General features: G+C 47.8%; 1 protein-coding gene across 3 annotated transcripts in view; it reads left to right on the top strand.

The window, feature by feature from the left end:
* fgf12a (fibroblast growth factor 12a) overlaps positions 1-16310 on the top strand; it is a 423417-nt gene that overhangs the window by 375055 nt on the left and 32052 nt on the right. For all 3 annotated transcript variants that reach the window (XM_085989695.1, XM_085989694.1, XM_085989696.1), the window contains exon 4: positions 11849-12047. In XM_085989695.1, coding sequence (XP_085845821.1) covers positions 11849-12047 — 199 coding nt within the window. The remainder of the gene's footprint in view (positions 1-11848; positions 12048-16310) is intronic.

Raw genomic sequence — 16310 nt, 5'->3', positions numbered from 1 at the left:
AGCAAGGCGGCGGGATGGGGGGGTCCGTCGGGCCCCAGTGGTGGGGTGATCTGCCATCGCTGCACAATCAGCCCCTCCCAAGGATATGCGACAACTTATGAAATGTTCATGTGGCCGTTTTCGCATGTACCACAGGCTGCACTTGAGAAATAAATCTCTCGTCCACGTGTGGTGACCCGCCGATAGCGAGAGGTTTCGAGTACAGGAACAAGGATGTCTTGCTGCAGTTGTACAGGGCCTTGGTGAGACCACACCTTGAGTATTGTGTGCAGTTTTGGTCGCCTTATCTGAGGAAGGATGTTCTTGCCATGGAGGGAGTGCAGCGAAGATTCACCAGACTGATACCTGGGATGGCAGGAATGACGTATGAGGAGAGATTGGGTCGATTGAGCTTATACTCACTGGAGTTTAGAAGATTGAGAGGGAATCTCATTGAAACTTATAAAATTCTAACAGGACTAGACAGACTGGATGCAGGAAGGATGTTCCCAATGGCGGGGGAGTCCAGAACCAGGGGTCACAGTCTAAGGATAAGGGGTAAGCCATTTAGGGCAGAAATGAGGAGGAATTTCTTCACCCAGAGAGTGGTGAACCTGTGGAATTCTCTACTACAGAAGGCAGTTGAGGCCAATTCATTAAATATATTCAAGAAGGAGTTCGATATATTTCTTAAGGCTAAAGGGATCAAGGGATATGGGGAGAAAGCAGGGACAGGGTACTGAATTTGGATGATCAGCCATGATCTCATTGAATGGCGGAGCAGGCTCGAGGGGCCGAATGGCCTACTCCTGCTCCTATCTTCTATGTTTCTATGATAGACCTCGGTAGTCTCCTGTCTTCTTTTTCCCTCCCTTCTGATGCAGTTTCGAATACTGACTTATTTCCAATGAACTCAGTCAGAAATGACGACCCAGGGTACAGACGGTCAGAGCTGCAGGTCCACCAGTGATGAGCGATGGTGTTCTTACTGTCACTCTCTTGGGGGGAGAAAAAAGAAAGAACTTGCACAACCTCAGGACGTCCCAAAGCGCTTCACAGCCAATTAAGTCCCTTTTAAAGCGTTGTAATGTAGGGAAACGCGGCAGTCAATTTGTGCACAGCAAGCTCCCACAAACAGTAATTTGATAATGACCAGATCGTCATTTCTTTTTTAGTGATGTTGGTTGAGGGATAAATATTGGAGAACTTCCCTGCTCTTCTTCAAATAGTGCCATGAGATCTTTTATGTCTACCTGAGAGAGCAGGCAGGGCCTTGGTTTAATGTCTCATTCGAAAAGCAGCACCTCAGACAGTGCAGCACTCCCTCGGTACTACACTGGGAGTGTCAGCCTAGATTTTGTGCTCAAGTCTCTGGAGTGGGACTTGAACCCATAACCCTCTGAATCAAAGGTGAGAGTGCTACCCACTGAGCCACGGCTGACTTAGAAGTACTGTTTATGAAGGGTCTTTTACTCGCCTCCCTTTCTTCTCCCGAGGATGTGGGCCCCTCATTAAATTATAGTTCCGTGGAGCATTTAGGTGTCAGCCATGGTGAAGAAATGGCCGATATATATCCAACTTAGGATGGTGTGTGACTTGGAGGTGGTGGTGTTCCCATGCGCCTGCTGCCTTTGTCCTTCTAGGTGGTGGAGGCCACCGGTTTGGGAGGTGCTGTCGAAGAAGCCTTGGCGAGTTGCTGCAGTGCATCTTGTAGATGGTACACACTGCAGCCACGGTACGCCGGTGGTGGAGGGAGTGAATGCTGAAGGTGGTGGATGGGCTGCCGATTAAGCGGGCTGCTTTGTCCTGGATGGTGTCGAGCTTCTTGAGTGTCATTGCAGCTGCGCTCATCCAGGCAAGTGATCGGGAATGGAAGTTAGAACATAAACATAAGAACACAAGAAATAGGAGCAGGAATAGGCCACTTGTCCCCTCGAGCCTGCTCCGCCATTCAATAAGATCATGGCTGATCTTGGGCTCAAAGCCACTTCCCAGCCCGCTCCCCATAACCCTTCACTCCTTTATCTGGCAAAAATTTGTCTATCTCCACCTTAAATGTATTTAATGACCCAGCCTCCACGGCTCCCTGGTGCAGAGAATTCCACAGATTTACGACCCTCTGTTCCTCCTCATCTCAGTTCTAAAAGGACGACCCTTTATTCTGAAACTGTGCCCCCGAGTTCTAGATTCCCCCATGAGAGGAAACATCCTCTCTGCATCTACCTTGTCGAGCCCCCTCAGTATCTTATATGTTTCAATAAGATCACCTCTCATTCTTCTAAATTCCAATGAGTATAGGCCCAACCTGCTCAACCTTTCCTCATAAGTCAAACCCCTCATCTCTGGAATTAACCTAGTGAATTGTCTCTGAACTGCCTCTAATGCAAGTATATCCTTCCTTAAATAAGGAGACCAAAACTGTACGCAGTACTCCAGGTGTGGTCTCACCAATACCCTGTACAGTTGTAGCAGGACTTCCCTGCTTTTATACTCCAACCCCCTTGAAATAAAGGCCAACATTCCATTTGCCTTTTTGATTACTTGCTGTACCTGCATGCTAACTTTTTGTGTTTCATGCACAAGGACCCCCAGGTCCCTCTGAACTGTAGCATTTTGCAATCTCTCTCCATTTAAATAATAATTTGCTTTTTTATTTTTCCTGCCAAAGTGGATAACCTCACACTTTCCCACATTATACTCCATCTGCCAAATGTTTGCCCACTCACCTAGCCTGTCTATATCCCTTTGCAGATTCTTTGCGTCCTCTGCAGAACTTGCTTTCCCACCCATCTTTGTATCCTCCGCAAACTTGGCTACATTACACTCAATCCCTTCATCCAAGTCATTAATGTAGATTGTAAATAGTTGAGGCCCCAGCACCGATTCTTGTGGCACCCCACTAGTTACCATTTGCCAACCAGAAAATGACCCATTTATCCTGACTCTCTGCTTTCTGTAAGTTTGCCAATTCTCTATCCATCCATGCTAATATATTACCCCCAACTCCGTGAGCTCTTATCTTATGCAGTAACCTTTTATGTGGCACCTTATCGAATGCCTTCTGGATAAACCACATCCACGGGCTCACCCTTGTCCACCCTGCTTGTTACATCCTCAAAGAACTCCAGCAAATTTGTTAAACATGATTTCCCTTTCCTAAAACCATGCTGACTCTGTTTGACTGCAGTATGTTTTTCTAAATGTCCTGCTATTGCTTCCTTAATGAAGGACTCCAGCATTTTCCCAACGACAGATGTTAGGCTAACTGGTCGATAGTTTCCTGCTTTCTGTCTCCCTCCTTTCTTAAATAGGGGTGTTACATTAACGGTTTTCCAATCCGCTGGGACCTCTCCAGAGTCCAGGGAATTTGGTATATTGCAACCAATACATCCACTATCTCTGCAGCCACTTCTTTTAAGAACCTGGGATGCAGACCATCTGGTCCAGGGGACTTGTCGTCTTTTAGTCCCATTATTTTACCGAGTACTATTTCCTTAGTGATAGTGATTGTCTTTAGTTCTCCACCCCTTGATTATCCATTATTGGGATGTTATTAGTGTATTCTACCGTGAAGACAGATGCAAAATATTTGTTCAGAGTCTCTGCCATTTACCCATTCCCCATTATTAATTCCCCAGTCTCATCCTCTAAGGGACCAACATTTACTTCAGCTACCCTCTTCCTTTTTATATATCTGTAGAAGTTCTTACTATCAGTTTTAATGTTTTTTGCCAGCTTACTCTCATAATTCATCTCTCTTTTAGTCATCCTTTGCTGGTTTAAAATTTTTTCCCAATCCTCTGGTCTCCCACCAATCTTGGCAACATTGTATGCCTTCATTTTCAATTTGATACCATCCTTTACTTCCTTAGTTAGCCACTGATGGTGCTCCCTTCTCTTAAAATCTTTCTTTCTCACTGGAATATATTTTTGTTGAGAGTTATGAAATATCTCCTTAAATGTCCGCTACTGCATTTCAACTTCCTTACCCTTTAATTTGTTTTTCCAGTCACTTTAGCCAGTTCTGCCCTCATGCCATTGTAATTGCCTTTGTTTAAGATCAGGACACTGGTTTGAGATACAACTTTCTCACCCTCCAACTGAATTTGAAATTCAACCATGCTATGATCACTCTTTCCTAGAGGATCCTTTACTATGAGATCATTTATTAATTCTGTCTCATTACACAGTACCAGATCCAAGATAGCCTGCTCCCTGGTTGGTTCCATTACATACTGTTCTAGGAAACCATCCCGGATACACTTTATGAACTCCTCCTCCAGGCGACCATGGCCAATTTGATTTGTCCAATCAATATGGAGATTAAAATCACCCATGATTATTACCGTACCTTTTTTACTGGCCTCCATTATTTGTTGATTTATACTCTGTCCAACAGCATTGCTACTGTTCAGGGGCCTGTAGACTACGCCCACCAGAGACTTTTTCCCCTTATTATTTTTTATCTCCGCCCAAACCGATTCTGCACCTTGATCTTCTGAGCCAATATCAATTCTCACCACTGCACTGATCCCATCTTTTACCAACAGAGTCTCCCCACCTCCCTTTCCTTTCTTTCTATCCTTCCGAATTATCATATACCCTGGAATATTCAGTTCTCAGCCCTGGTCGCCTTGCAACCACGTCTCTGTAATGGCGATCAGATAGAAACATAGAAGATAGGAGCAGGAGTAGGCCATTCGGCCCCTCGAGCCTGCTCCACCATTTAATGAGATCATGGCTGATCATCCAAATTCAGTACCTTGTCCCTGCTTTCTCCCTATATCCCTTGATCCCTTTAGCCTCAAGAAATATATCCAACTCCTTCTTGAATATATTTAATGAATTGGCCTCCACTGCCTTCTGTGGTAGAGAATTCCACAGGTTCACCACTCCCTGGGTGAAGAAATTCCTCCTCATCTCAGTCCTAAATGGCTTACCCCTTATCCTTAGACTGTGACCCCTGGTTCTGGACTCCCCCGCCATCAGGAACATCCTTCCTGCATCTAGTCTGTCTAGTCCTGTTAGAATTTTATAAGTTTCAATGAGATCCCCTCTCATTCTTCTAAACTCCAGCGAGTATAAGCCTAATCGACCCAATCTCTCCTCATACATCATTCCTGCCATCCCAGGTATCAGTCTGGTGAATCTTCACTGCACTCTCTCCATGGCAAGAACATCCTTCCTCAGATAAGGCGACCAAAACTGCACACAATACTCATACCCATTTGTATCTATTTGTGCCGTCAGCTCATCTATCTTGTTACGAATGCTGCGTGCATTCAGATATAGAGCTTTTAACTTTGTCTTTTTACCATTTTTCCTTGTTTTGGCATTTTTTTTCTGTTACACTCTTATTTTTAAACATTCTGGCCTAGAAATTGGGTTGGGGCGCCAAAGTGGCGCAAAAGTCGCCTGAGCGCAGGATTTAGTGCAGCGTTCGCGGCTTCAGCGATCGTCCGATATTCAGTTTCATTGCCCCTCGAGGGACACGGGGCGAGGCTCGAGGTGCTCCGCGTCCCTCTTAGGGCACTGAAACTGAATATCGCAGCACCACACGCTGCGGCACGGCAGGCTGCGGTACTGCAGGCCTTCCTCCCACTGCTAAGGGGGAGGTGCCTGCAACAGCGCGAACCCCGATCGCGAGTGCCGGCAAACGAGCCCGGCACCAAGGAGAAGTGCCGGGCTCTCGGGAAACAGCCGGCAATGCTGCGGGGGGGTTAGGAGGCCGGGGACGGAGGTACTGGCAGGCAGCCGCCGAAAAAGGCGGCCGCTCCGCACCTCTACCTTAACTTGCGCCGCTGCCGGCACAGTAAGGCCCCATGAACCGGGCGCGGGTAGCGAACGGCGCAACTGCGGCGTTCGCTACCAAATATCGCGAACGGGGCGCGAATGGGGCGCTGCGCACACCGATGACGTCATCGGTGGCGGCGCAGCGCAAAAGACTAACGCCACCATTATCGCCCCAACTCAATATCACGGGAGGCGCAGCCAGTGGCGCTACAGCCACTGCCTGCCTCTTTAGGCGCTAAGAAGTGGCGCTACTTACCCAATTTCTCCCCCTCTGTCCCTTCCTGTCACACTCTGGTTAATGGCCCAGTAATTCCTCTCCCAACGCGTGAGTACGGACGGGGTACTCACGCGTGTGCCCGGAGGAATTGCCGGTTTTCAGCATGCACAGCGTATGCGGGGAAAAGCGGCATTTCCTCTCCTCTAACCCAAGGGGTTAAGCGGTTGAATGCATGCACGCAGGAGTCTGCGCGTGCGACTTGGATTTCCTTTATTTTTAGAGAGTTGCGCATGTGTAAAGGCCTCCAGTTTTTACGCATTGAAAAACCACACGTAAGTACTTAGTTTTACAGGTAAGTGGTCTATTAATACAACTTATACATTTTTTTTCCACAGGTTTATTATTTTTAAAGAATTTACAGTAAGGTAAGTTTAGTTTTAGCTCCAATTTTTTATATAATTTTTTTTCAAATTTTAAAATTATTGTTTAAAATAGTTTTTTACAGTTATTTATGGTTCATTTAAGTAGTGCAATGTTTTTTTAAATTTTCTTTCAAGTTTAAGTAGTGTTTTGGGGCCATGAGTTTTCATGAGTTTGACAGCTCTTACTGTCAAACTCGTGAATGAACTTTTGCAACCTCCCATTGGTTGCCCTGTGCTCACGTGATCCCAGCCGGCTCATCGCACTAAGTACGCCGCTGGGTCACGCACGCACAGCGCGGCAGGACCTCAAGCGGGCCAGTGACAGGAAATGCAATGCGGGCCAGGATTGAAATGTCAGCGCGCCGGGTAAGTGAACATCGTGGGCTTGCACGCGCGGCAAGCTCCCGATCCTAATTTCAGGGCCATTTCCCCCATCTCTAGCCTGCTCTATTGCTTTCTCATTTCTCATTGACTTTTTATTTTCCCGCTCACCTGGATCAACCCCCCCCCCCCGCCCCCCACTATTTAGTTTAAAGCCCTCTCTAGTTGTGGCTGATTATCCTCTCTCCTAACCCCGGGCACTGAGACAATTTGTAGCACTCTGGCCGCCACCCTGGTTGAACGGGGATTGAATCGGGGAACTGCCCTGGTCAGTGTGAACTCAGTCCCATCCCAGGTGTGCTTTTACCCACTCTGCCCCAAAATTGCTCACTACGCTGATCCTATAGGTCTTGGTATTCCGTAACCCTTGCCCCACTCTCAATCTCCCTTCTGACATCTTATGGTCTCATGTTGTACAGAATAACATCAGTGTTTTAGGGGCAGCGTGACACAAAAAAGGAGCCATGCCACCAACACAACGATACTGAGTCTCCAGCTTAGAGCGATCTACACGTAAGCATGTGCCAGCTGACCTTCGAGAATGCCTCTTGAACAGATATTGTACTGTTAGTGGCTTTTGAAGTCTTTAATTCTTAGATTTAACTGCAGAATAGAAAATGGAACCCAATATAATTAATTCTTTCACGTAAAGTGATTCCTTTACAGTGTCAGCCATGGCTCAGTGGGCAGCACTCTCTCTCTCACCTCTCAGTCAGGAGGTTGTGGGTTCGAGCCCCACTCCAGAGACTTGAGCCCATAATCCAGGCTGATAATCCAGGCTGACACTCCCATGCAGTACTGAGGGAGTGCCGCACTGTCGGAGGTGCCGTCTTTTGGATGAACTTTGGATTTGTCTTTCAGAAGAGAAAGCGGGCTTGTGAATTTATCTGAAGCACCCGCCGAGACTCTCCGCAGTCTGCAGTGATGTCAGTGACCTACTTCTAGCCTCAGCAGGAGCTGAAAATACACGAGAGTAAAACCTAGGCTTTAAACCAGCGATCTGGTACAGCTGATCAATAGACACAAAACAGCTACAGACAGATAAGTTCAGACAGCACCGGGATTTGCAAAATACCTGCTGAAAATTGATGTGAACATGAGCAGGACTGAAGTATTACAGCTATAGATTTTGTTTTCTTTTAAGACACAAAACCGTGCCAGAATGGTTCATCACTGCCCCAGATGTAATCTTAACTAAGCAAACTAAACCAGTCGAACGTGAATTCAGCATAAATTTCTTCATGCAAGGAGTTGTGAAATGATGGACCTTATCTCCCTCGCAGGACATAGATAGAAAATCAGTTAGAAAGAAAAGACTTGCATTTATATAGCACCTTTATGACCTCAGGATGTCTCGAAGCGCTTTACAGCCAATTTGAAGAGCTTTTGTTTGACGCGTAGTCACTGTCATAATGTAGGAAACGTGACAGCCAATTTGCGCACAGCAAGGTCCCACAAACAGCAGTGAGACAATGACAAGACAATTTGTTTTATTGCTGTTGGTGGAGGAATAGATATTGGCCCCAGGACACTGGGGAGAACTCCCCTGCTCTTCTTCAAAACAGTGGCTGTGGGATCTTTTACATCAACTCGAGAGAGCAGACGGGGCCTCGGTTTAACATCTCATTCGAAAGACGGCACCTCCGACAGTGCGGCGCTCCCTCAGTACTGGCACTGGGAGTGTCGGCCTGGATTATGTGCTCAAGTCTCTGGAGTGGGGCTCGAACCCGTGACCTTCTGACTGAGAGGTGAGAGAGAGACTGCTGCCCAGTGAGCCACGGCTGACACTGTAAAGGAAAGAATCGCTTTACGTGAAAGAATTAATTATATTGGGTTCCATTTTCTATTCTGTAGTTAAATCTAAGAATTAAAGACTTCAAAAGCCACTAACAGTACAATATCTGTTCAAGAGGCATTCTTGAAGGTCAGCTGGCACATGCTTACGTTTAGATCGCTCTAAGCTGGAGACTCAGTATCGTTGTGTTGGTGGCATGGCTCCTTTTTTGTGTCACGCTGCCCCTAAAACACTGATGTTATTCTGTACAACATGAGACCATAAGATGTCAGAAGGGAGATTGGGAGTGGGGCAAGGGTTACGGAATACCGAGACCTATAGGATCAGCGTAGTGAGCAATTTTGGGGCAGAGAGTTCCAGAATTCCACTCCCCTTTGTGTGAAGAAGTGCTTCCTGACATCACCCCTGAACAACCTAGCTCTAATTTTAATGTTATGCCCCCCACCCTTGGTCTGGACTCTCCCAGCAGAGGAACTAGTTTCTCTCTCGCGACCCCATCAAATCCTTTAATCATCTTAAACACCTCGATTAGATCACCCCTTAATCTTCTATACTCGAGGGAATACAAGCCCAGTCTGTGCAACCTGTCCTCATAATTTTACCCATAAATCTGCACTGCACCCCCTCCGAGGCCAATATATCCTTCCTGAGGTGTAGGTGCCCAGAACTGAACGCAGAGCTCCAGGTGGGGTCTGACCACAGCTCTACACAAGAAGAGGAAATAGTTCATAAAAACAGAAAATGCTGCAATTACTCAGCAGGCCAGGCAGCATCTGTGGAGAGAGAGAAACAGAGTTAACGTTTCAGGTCGATGACCTTTCATCAGAACTGGAAAAAGTTAGAGATGTAACAGATTTTAAACAAGTGCAGGGGCAGGGAGAGGGGGGAGGGGAGGAAAGAACAAAAGGGAAGGTCTGTGATAGGGTGGAAGGGAGGAGAGATTAAATGACAAAAGGGATGATGGTGCAAGGCGAAATGAGATGGCAATGGGACAAGTAAAGGAACAAATGATGGGTCTAGAGGAGGTGTAAATGGCAATGGCAGAATCATCAACAGCTGCCGTCTGAAAAAAATGGGGGCAGAGGTTATGACCTGAAACTGTTGGACTCAATGTTGAGTCCGGAAATAGTTTCCCGCCATCCACCCTATCAACTCCTCTGGTCATCTTAAACACTTGAAAATGTAACCCGTGTGGGAATAACGTTCAGATGCTTTTGACATGAGAAGGTTCTGTAAGATAGCAAATGTTATTTTTCATTATAACAGGATGTATCGGGGATTGTGAAATCTTACACTTGGAAGGAGTTCTGGCAGTCCTTGGTGAGATGCCTTGTCAGCATCTCCATCCATTGCCACCTTTCATGAAACGTCCCGACACGTTTTAGCTAATGCACAACACCGCACCTCTTGTCTCTCTCAGTCTTCCTGAGCTGCCCCTGGCTGCCAACTTTGGTAATATCGAGTGTTCTCTGCCCAGGCTCTGGGCACCTGCAGTGGTCCTTTTTACCTCGTAGATTTACATTAAACCCGACAGCACACTACAGAATGTGCCAGCTGTTTGGGGAAGACCTGTCAAGTTCCAAGTACATCAAGTCAAAATCCAAATGCTTCCAGCTAGCTCCGATGTCCACACGGTTTGCTGAATGATATCCCCGCCCCCTCCACAACCCCTGTATAATGTTACTGATTTGCATGGATTAAGAAGAAAGAACTTGCATTTATATAACGTCTTTCACAACCTTGGGATGCCCCAAAGCACTTCACAGCCAACAAAGTACATTTTGTCGTCACTCTTGTAATGTGGGAAACACGGCAGACAATTTGCGCACAGCAAGGTACAAATTGGGGCAGGCACATGCAGGTTGGGTTGGGGTCAAGTTTCACATTTTTTAGGGTTTTAATTCCACCTCAACCTTCACCCACCCATCGTGGGGTGGGGCGGGGTTAATAATCGAGGTTCAGATTTAAGCTTTTCGCTCCCTAAGCCTGCAGCTTTTGGGTCTGAAAGTCCTCGATGTTGCTACAATTTACACAGCAGTCAAGCGATGAAAAAACTGGTCTCATTTATGGCTCAGGGATTCAGGTGTTTCTTTTTATTCATTCACAGGATGTGGGCATCGCTGGCAAGGCCGGTGTTGTGCATTAGCTAAAACGTGTCGGGACGTTTCATGAAAGGTGGCAATGGATGGAGATGCTGACAAGGCGTCTCACCAAGGACTGCCAGAACTCCTTCCAAGTGTAAGATTTCACAATCCCCGATACATCCTGTTATAATGAAAAATAACATTTGCTATCTTACAGAACCTTCTCATGTCAAAAGCATCTGAACGTTATTGCCCATCCCTAATTGCCCTTGAGAAGGTGGTGGTGAGCCGCCTTCTTGAACCGCTGCAGTCCGTGTGCTGAAGGTACTCCCACACTGCTGTTAGGGAGGGAGTTCCAGGATTTTGATCCAGCGACGATGAAGGATCGGCGATATATTTCCAAGTCAGGATGGTGTGTGACTCGGAGGGGAACTTGGAGGTGGTGGTGTTCCCATGCGCCTGCTACCATTGTCCTAGGTGGAAGAGGTCGCGGGTTTGGGAGGTGCTGCCGAAGAAGCCTTGGCGAGTTGCTGCAGTGCATCTTGTAGATGGTACACACTGCAGCCACGGTGCGCCGGTGGTGGAGGGTCATAGAGTCATAAGGGCACAGAAGGAGGCCATTTGGCCCATCGAGTCAGTGCCGGCTCTCTGTAGAGCAATCCAGTCAGTCCCATTCCCCCGCTCTATCCCCGTAGCCCTGCAAGTTTATTTCCCTCAAGTGCCTATCCAGTCTCCCCTTGAAAACATTGAGTGTCTCCGCTTCCACCACTTCCGTCGGCAGCGAGTTCCAGGTCCTCACCACTCGCTGCGTAAAAAAAGTTTTCCCCTTTATCTCTTGCCCAAAACCTTAAACCTGTGTCCCCTGTGTGAATGTTTAAGGTGGTGGATGGTGTGCCAATCAAAGTGTGAGCCAGGCCAACCTATATTTCATTCCTGGGAGCCGTTCACCAGGATGAGAATTTTAAAGCAGGTCAGCGAGCACAGAAGAGATGGGCGAATGGGACTTGGTGTGAGGTAGGGTGCGGGCAGCAGAGTTTTGGATGAGCTCAAGGTTTACTAATCTACTAATATATATTTCACACAGAAACTGCACAGGCGGAATACTTCACGCCAGCGCACAGATGCCCAGTGTCACTTTGCACCAAGTCGATCATGTTTTTTTTGTTTTTTGTAACAGGAACTTTTCACAGCAGAATGCAAGTTCAAAGAGTCGGTCTTTGAGAACTATTACGTCATCTACTCCTCGACACTGTACCGGCAGCAGGAGTCCGGCCGAGCCTGGTTCCTGGGACTCAACAAGGACGGGCAAATCATGAAAGGGAACCGAGTAAAGAAAACCAAGCCATCCTCCCATTTTCTACCTAAGCCAATCGAAGGTAGGCTTCTCCTTGTGCTTTTAAAGGTGGAATGCGCGAGGTTTTAGCGCGATCCATCGTGGGACCTGGTTGGGCAGGTGGAACTGATTGATCTTGATGGTCGCCCAGCTTGTAGATGGACTTCAGAACCATTCCCTCTGAATTCCAGACTCTGTGGGAAGGGTTTTCATTGGGCCGTGGAGGCGGGATTGGAGGCGTGTGGGGGGTTAAAATCCCGAAATCGGGGGGCACGAACCCATCCCACCCCCAACCCGCCTCCATGCCAGAGTCAAAGAAGGCGGGTACCCGCCCCGCACTGGGACCCGCCTCCCCAAGGCGGGAAGTGGATTAGTGCCAATTAAATGCCTGTTAACAGGTAGTTAACAGGCAGTTTTTAGCCTAATCCCTATTTTCATTCTTGAAGTGTGGGATTCCCGACGGCTCCAAACCACGCCAAGTTAGCGAGGTGCGCCGTCGGGTTGGAGGGTTCGAGATGTCCGGTGTTCAGGTGAGTGATGGATGCATGAGTGCAGAGGTAAGTGTGTTTAAAGTGTTTAAAGAAGTTTTACTTACCTTTACAGCCTTCCTTCCTTCAAGTCTTGGGAGTCCCTCATCTCACTGGTACAGAAAGCAGAATGGCCGCGATCTGTCAAAAATTGCAGCATTCAGCTTTCTGTTCCGGGGAGATCTCTAAATCATCCGGAGAGGAAGGAATTAACTTGGAGTACAGATTGTCAGTGTTTGACAGCTTCAAACAGCTGTGAAACGCTGATATTTCATCTGTCAAAAGGTCTTGACAGATGAAATGTCAATCTGTGACGTCGCCTGTTGCCGGGTGGCCCTTAATTGGCCTGCTGAGCCCGCTGGGTGGGCTCAATATGGTCAATCAAGTCTAAATCACGTGGGTTGGTTAGAACTTGATGGAGGCGGGACTACAACCCCAAAAGCTGTAGTCTCCTCAATGAAAATCCAGCCCTGTCTGTGCATTGTACTGGGAACAAGCCATAGTTCCTTTCAAAGCCCCAAAGTTTGATCCCATGCTACGCATCATGTACTGACAGCTTCAAGAGAAGGGCTAGCTTTTATGGAGAGTAACTTTTTCAATACTTCTCTTTTAGCAGATAAACTTGTATGGTTTTGTTAATATTTTTAACCCATTTACCCGGAGTCACCTGCTAAAATCTCATTTGGAATGCAATCTTATCAATTTGGACTACCGACCCAGGTAGGGATACCGGGGATGTGGGACCTCAGTCATATGGAGAAACGGTTTCCTTTGGCAAGTGGGTCGGTAGCCTGAGGTTATAGTTTTAAAATAATTGGCAAAAGAACTAAAGGGGACATGAGGAGAAATGTCTTCACACAGAGGGTTGTTAGGATCTGGAACGCGTTACCTGAAAGGTTGGTGGAATCAGATTCCGCAGGAACTTTCAAAATGCAATTGGACGTGTACTTGAAGGGGACTAATTTGCGGGTTTATGGGGAAAAATCTGGGACTAAATTGGACAGCTCTTTCAATGAGCTGGCATAGGCAAGACAGGGCGAAAGGCCTCCTTCTGTGCTGTAAGATTGTATGGGGGAAATATTCGGTTGCTTTGCGCCTCGACGGGACGCAAAGCAACTAGCGCCCGGGCGCGGTGCTACCAACGCCTCCCGCAAAATTCAGCGGGAGGTTAGTGGCGGCACTAACCGTTAGCGCACTGCGCCGCCAGCGATGATGTCATCGCCGTGCGCAGCACCCCGCTTGCGCCCTGGCCGCGATCTTCGGGAACGCCCCCTGACTTACTACCGGATGCTATGTCCAACAGGGTCGGGGGGACTCTACCTGCAGCCAGGGTGGCGCTATTTAAAGGCAGGGTGCCGGGCAGCCATTTTTGTTGCTGGCCGCCTGCCAGCATCTGCTTCCACTCCCGTCCCCGGCCTCCTGAACTGCCCCCCCCCCCGTGGGGTGCCGGCTGCACTCCATGAGCCCGGCACTTCTCTTGAGTGCTGGGCTCTTTTGCCGGCACTCCTGATCCCTGGTGGCCCAGCTGGGCCCCAGGTCGCGCTGCGCAAGGCCCCTCCCCTTTAAGATAATCCCTTGCAGCGCCCCAAGAGGGAGGCGGGGCACTTCCAGTAGCGCCCCGCTTCCCTCTTGGGGAGCTACCACTCAATTTCGGCCGCGGGGGCACTAATTTCTCCGGCGAAGTTAGCGCCCCAAAGGGGGGCGCGACTCATTTTTCCCCCTATAAACTCTGATTGGTCATCTTCCTGGCGGTGTCATCACATGGCCTCCAACCGCCCCACCCCCACACTCCCGCCATTGGTTGCCCAGCACGTCCATCGTCATGGTGTCCCGCCTTCCCACGGCCAATCGGAAAGCGAAGAGACTCTTCATTACCCGATTGGATGACTTTTCACTTTCAGCCCAACAGCCTTTTTTCCATCTTCAATATTAAAAATGTTCAAAGAAAATGAAAACTAAAAACACTTTTTTACTGCCCCTCTGAGATTTCTCCCGGGTTTTGCTCCCAGTGGTGTCCTGGAGATTAATCTTCAATTTCTGGAGACTCCAGGCCAATCCTGGAGATTTGGTGACCAACGTTCTCTTTAAGCCGTGCGGCCGCGCAGCGCTCTGGGGTTCCCACGCAGTCCGCTCAGCGGCTTTCAAATCAGAAAAACCGCGCACGTGCAGTATTTTGAAGGGGCCGCATGCCCAAAAATAACTTAAAGGGAACATTGCTGTCAACCCTAGGCACAGAGCCTCCAACCGGGAGCACATATCGGGAATTCAGCCAAGATCTAACCACCCTTGATTTTCCAACCATTAAAACAATCAAGTGGTAAGTCACGGGGAGGGGGTGGTGGGTGGGGGGGGGCGGCACGGCAGGGTGTCCCTGTGTGCGCCATTGCCAGGCAAGGCTTGTAGCTAGCCCCGTGAACTGGTAAACTGACCCCCCCCCCCCATTGTGTTAGGAGTCGAGGGCTATCGTCTAAGAAAAGGAGAAGGTTCCTACCAGAAAATGAAATACTCGGTGACGTAATAAAACTCACTCCGCACTTGGTTTGAGTATAAAGCAAGGCTTTAATCAACTTGTTTCAGAACATGGAGGTCTAGTTGTACTTCACCAGTTCCTTGTCTTACAAAATGTCCCTGGCTAGCTGGGCCCACGCCCGAGTATTTATACTCCTTGGACGGTGCCACCAGCTGGCCGTCCAGTGTTATTTCATAAGTAGTTTCTTGATGATGAGATTTATAACACTCGGTAAAAGGCGAATGCGTTTGGTATGGAACTTTGAAGTGATTGGCTGAAGTGCCGCCCAATACCATGTTTGGATGCCTTTCGCGGAGGAGAGTGAGTTCGGACATCAATTGATGAGGTCCAGCCAGATCTGCCGATGAATGGCTCAACCGGCTGTGGGTCAGATACGCTTACATCTGATCTCCTTGAACTTGAGGGATCAAACATGGGGGCCATACATGGAGGAGCAGCCGGGATGGGAGAAAGTAAAGGTTTTACTGCAGACATGGGCATCAAAGGTGGGGGTGAGGGAGCGATTGAGCAGATCGACAGCTGCAGAAGTATCGTGACGAATGGGAACTCAAAGGCTTGAAAGTGGAATTGTAAGTGACTCGAGGAGAGTTTGCATAGAGGAACGAATGGTTGGCGATGTATTACAGAAGTGGTATGTACGTGAATGGTACTGTCCAAACCGAGGGACCACGTGTAGCGTCAGCAGAGGCTGGAAGGGATGTTTATGTTTTATACTTATTATGATATTGCATTGTTTTAGTGTAAATGATTTCACAAATGGGAAAAATCAATTCACTCGTAAAACACAAGAATGATTGTGTGATTGTGTATATGTGTGTGAGAGTATGTGTGATTGTGTGAGTGTGAGTGTGATTGTGTATATGTGCGTGAGTGTGAGTGTGATTGTGTATATGTGTGTGTGAGTGTGTGTGTGATTGTGTATATGTGTGTGTATGTGATTGTGTATATGTGTGTGTGTGTGAGTGTGTGTGATTGTGTATATGTGTGTGAGTGTGATTGTGTATGTGAGTGTGTGTGTGATTGTGTATATGTGTGTGTGATTGTGTATATGTGTGTGTGTGATTGTGTATATGTGTGTGTGAGTGTGTGTGTGATTGTGTATATGTGTGTGTGAGTGTGTGTGATTGTGTATATGTGTGTGTGAGTGTGATTGTGTATATGTGTGTGTGATTGTGTATATGTGTGTGTGTGATTGTGTATATGTGTGTGCGAGTGTGTGTGATTGTGTATATGTGTGTGTGAGTGTGTG

Source organism: Somniosus microcephalus, chromosome 6 (assembly GCF_052327205.1).
Source record: "Somniosus microcephalus isolate GS21.2 chromosome 6, FLI_Smic_1.0, whole genome shotgun sequence".
Classification (NCBI taxonomy): Eukaryota; Metazoa; Chordata; class Chondrichthyes; order Squaliformes; family Somniosidae; genus Somniosus; species Somniosus microcephalus.
Note: the sequence above shows the minus strand (reverse complement) of the source record. Positions and strands in the feature narration are given on the sequence as shown.